At 40.2% G+C, this 4,308-nt stretch overlaps 2 protein-coding genes across 2 annotated transcripts; both read right to left on the bottom strand.

The window, feature by feature from the left end:
• Window positions 1-372: 372 nt before the first annotated feature.
• Window positions 373-753, bottom strand: LOC138910560 (secreted RxLR effector protein 161-like). Its single transcript, XM_070201802.1, has one exon. The coding sequence runs from the start codon at window positions 751-753 to the stop codon at window positions 373-375; it is 381 nt and encodes a 126-aa protein (XP_070057903.1).
• A 2,938-nt stretch (window positions 754-3,691) lies between these two features.
• LOC138910559 (uncharacterized) lies at window positions 3,692-4,090 on the bottom strand. Its single transcript, XM_070201801.1, has one exon. It carries the CDS (start codon window positions 4,088-4,090, stop codon window positions 3,692-3,694), a length of 399 nt encoding a protein of 132 aa, XP_070057902.1.
• Between the last annotated feature and the right edge of the window lie 218 nt (window positions 4,091-4,308).

Below are 4,308 nucleotides of genomic sequence, written 5' to 3'. Positions count from 1 at the left end.
TGTATATAAATCATATATACCGAGCTTGTTACATATATAACTAATACGAGGACCAGTGGAGGATTTGGTGAAAATATCAGCAAGTTGATCATTCGACTTCACAAATTTTGTAGCAATATCTCCTAAGAGTATCTTTTCTCTGACGAAGTGACAATCAATCTCAATGTGTTTAGTCCTCTCATGGAACACCGGATTTAATGCAATATGAAGGGCAACTTGATTATCACACACAAGTTCCATCTGGCTGATTTCACCAAATTTCAACTCCTTGAGCAATTGTTTGATCCAAATTAGCTCACATGTTACCATAGCTATTGCTTGATATTCTGCTTCTGCACTAGATAGAGCAACTACATTCTTTTTCTTTCTCTTTCAAGACACCAAATTGCCTCCTACTAAAACACAATATCCAGACGTAGAACATCTGTCAGAAGGTGATCTTGCCCAATCAACATCTGAGTATCCAACGATCTGCTCATGGCCTCGATCCTTAAACAATAACCTTTTGCCTGGAGCCGATTTTACATTCCGTAGAATGAGGACAACTGCATCCCAATTACTATTACAGGGAGAATCCATAAATTGACTTACAACACTCACAGGAAAGGAAATGTTAGGTCTAGTCACTGTGAGATAATTTAATTTACCAACCAGCCGTCTATATCTTGCAGGATCGCTAAGCGACTCCTCCTGTCCTGGAAGAAGTTTAGAATTTGGATCCATCAGAGTGTAAATCAGTCTACAACCTGTCATTATTGTCTCCTCAAGAATGTCTTAAGGCATACTTCCGTTATGATATCACAATACCTGAGCTAGACTGAGCGACCTCGATACCCAAAAATTACTTTAGTTTGCCCAGATCCTTAGTCTGAAAGTGTTGAAAGAGATGTTGCTTTAATTTAGTAATAACATCCTGATCATTGCCGATAATAACAATATCGTCAATATAGATCACTAGATAAATACAGAGACTCGAAGCAGAATGCCGATAAAACACAGAGTGATCAGCTTCACTCCGAATCATGCCAAACTCCTAGATAATTGTGCTGAACTTACCAAACCAGGCTCGAGGAGACTACTTTAGACCATAAAGTGACCGGTGCAAGCGACATACAAGGCCATGAGACTCCCCCTGAGTAACAAACCCAGGTGGTTGCTCCATATAAACTTCATCCTCAAAGTCACAGTGTAAAAAAAGTTCTTAATGTCCAGCTGATAGAGAGGCCAATGGCGAACATCAACCATGGATAGAAAAAGGCGGACTGATGCTATCTTAGCCACGGGAGAGAAGGTATCACTGTAACCGAGCCTAAATATCTGAGTATATCCCTTGGCAACAAGACAGGCCTTAAGATGATAAACCTGGCCATCCGAACCAACCTTGACTGCATACACCCAGCGACAACCACAAATAGATTTACCTGAAGGAATAGGAACGAGCTCCCAAATACCACTCGTATGTAAAGCAGACATCTCGTCAATCATAGCCTATCGCCATCCTGGATGAGACAATGCTTCACCTGTAGACTTAGGGATGGAAACAAAGGACAAAGAAGATATAAAAGCATATAGGGTGATGACAGACGATGATAACTTAAACCAACATAATGGGGATTAGGATTAAGTGTGGTCTATATACCTTTCCGAAGTGTAATCGGTGTACTAGGAAGAGACAAGTCCGCAATAGGAGCAGGGTCAGGTGCAGGACGTGAATCAGCTGGGCCTGATGCTGGGTGCGGACGACGATGATAAGTCAAGAGTGGTGTTCATGTGGCTGGGGATCTAGGAAGAGCCACAATAGACTCCCCAACAGTTTGAATGGGTAAGACTTCTGAGGCGAAAGATGAAGAAGGAGCTATAGTAAACTCCTCAAAGGTCGGTATAGGTAAGACCTCAGATATATCAAGGTGGTCAGAAGAGGTAAAGAAAGGTTTAGACTCAAAAAATATAATGTCAGCTGACATAAGGTACCTACAAAGATCAGGTGAGTAATAACAATATCCCTTATGAACACGAGAATAACCAAGGAAGATACATTTGAGAGCACGAGGATCTAACATATCTTTCCCAGGGGCTAAGTTATAAACGAAACAAGTGCTCCCAAAAACACGAGGGGGAAGAGAGTATAAGGGTGACTAGAGAAATAATACTGAATACGGAATCTGATTCTGGATGGGAGATGAAGGCATCCAATTAGCCAAATAACAAGCAGTGAGAACTGCATCGTCCCAAAAACGCAATGGAACATGAGATTCAATGCGAAGTGTGCGAGTAGTCTCAATAAGGTGCCTATTCTTTCTCTTTGCAACCCCATTTTGCTGAGGGGTATAAGGACAAGAGGTTTGATGAATAATTACTTGAGAAGTCATAAACTGCTGAAATTGAGAGGATAAATATTCTAAGGCATTATCACTGCGAAAAGTGTGAATAGAAACATCAAATTAATTTTTGATTTCAGCATAAAAATTCTGGAATATAGAAAACAACTTAGAACGATCTTTCATTAAGAAAAGCCAAGTACATCTTGAATAATCATCAATGAAACTAACAAAATAACGAAATCCCAAGGTTGAACTGACTCTGCTAGGTCCCCATATATCAGAATGAACTAAAGAAAAAACAGACTCTGCATGACTCTACTATGAGGAAAGGAGGCTCGGGTGTGTTTCTCGAGCTGACACGACTTACAATCTAATGTAGATAAACTAGACAAACTAGGCACCATCTTCTGAAGCTTGGATAAACTTGGATATCCTAAACATTTGTGAATTAGGTCTGGAGGATCTCTAACTAGACATGCCTTGGAGGAATTAAGTGAGTTAAGGTAGTAAATGCCTTTTGAATCAAGCTCTGTTCCAATCATCTGTCCCGTACTGCGATCCTGCATAATAAATGAATCATCAATAAAATATATACCACAAAGGATGGCACAAGTCAAACGACTAACAAATGCAAGACTAAAAGGAAACCAAGGGACATAAAGAACGGAATCTAGAGTGACAGAGGGTAGGGGATTAGCTTGTCCAACTCCTTTTACTTTAGTTTGAGACTCACTGGCTAAAGTAACAATGGGAAGAGACTATGAATACACAATATTTGGCAAAAGGGATTTATTACCAGAGATATGATCAGAAGCACCTGAGTCCACGACCCATGGTCCAAGAGGACTAGACTGGAAAATACAAGCAAAATAATTACCAGCAACAGAAGTATCAGTCTGAGCAACATAGGCTACTTGTGGAGATGTCTGCTTACTTTCTCGATACTGAAGGAACTCATTATATTCCCCTTCAGATAAAAAAAATCCCTGGTTACCTGTAGTCTCGGTCTGAGCAACATAAGCATTTTTGGGTGGACGACCATGTAAAAAATAGCAAACGTCACAAGTGTGTCCAAGTTTATGACAATAAGAGTACTTGGGTCTAGATCTTTCAAAATGACCTCCTCCTCATCTATTCTCCATAGTTTGAGATGCCCGATTATCCATTGTCTGGGATGCGAGAACAGACGAGTCAAGTGTCTGTGATGAGATCACTGGGTGACTTGGTGCTGCAGTAAGGCGAAGTAATCAAGAAAATAATTCATCAACTGTGGGGACAGTCGGACTAGCCAAAATTTGATCGTGTACTGAGTCAAGATCATTAGGAAGTCCAGCAAGAGTAAGAACTAGAAACATCTTTTGTCGCTGCTCTTATTGCTTTTCAACACTAGCAGAAACTGGCATCAACTTCTCAAATTCCTCCATAACTGTCTGTACTTGTCCCAAGTAAGTAGACATATCTAATTCATATTTCTTTAAACTTGTCATCCACGATATCACATCATAGAAACGAGATATGTCATTAGAGTATAAAGTGTGAGCCTTTTCCCAAACCAAATAACATGTCTGGAATGGACGAAATAGGGGCATCAACTTGGAACCAATAGATCGCCACAGAATACTGCATAATTGAGCATTGATCTTCTCCCAAAGTGCTTTGGCCTTTTCATCTCCTTCGCTAGACTTCCTGATTAAATGATCTTGAACACCTTGACCTTTACACCACAACTTGACAGACGAAGCCCAAGCTAAGTAGTTTGAACTTTCCATTAAAGGTTTTGAGGTAATCATAACACCGGAACTGCTAGAGCTCGGGTTTTAAGACCCGAAAGCATCAACTCCCAAAGACATTGTTGGATTGAAGAGAGGCCTATAAAATTATCACCAAATAACAGAAAGAATTAATTAAACACTCGCTGAAACAGACGAAGGAGACACTATTTTTGTCGAAATATTGTTGTAGCAGCCGGGAAAAATCAGTGTAGTCG

Source organism: Nicotiana tomentosiformis, chromosome 4 (genome assembly GCF_000390325.3).
Source record: "Nicotiana tomentosiformis chromosome 4, ASM39032v3, whole genome shotgun sequence".
NCBI lineage: Eukaryota > Viridiplantae > Streptophyta > Magnoliopsida > Solanales > Solanaceae > Nicotiana > Nicotiana tomentosiformis.
This window is presented reverse-complemented; position numbering and strand designations above follow the sequence as displayed.

Coding starts and splice junctions, on each gene's coding strand:
- LOC138910559 (XM_070201801.1), bottom strand. CDS start 4,090: ATGGAAAGTTCAAACTACTTAGCTTGGGCTTCGTCTGTCAAGTTGTGG.
- LOC138910560 (XM_070201802.1), bottom strand. CDS start 753: ATGACAGGTTGTAGACTGATTTACACTCTGATGGATCCAAATTCTAAA.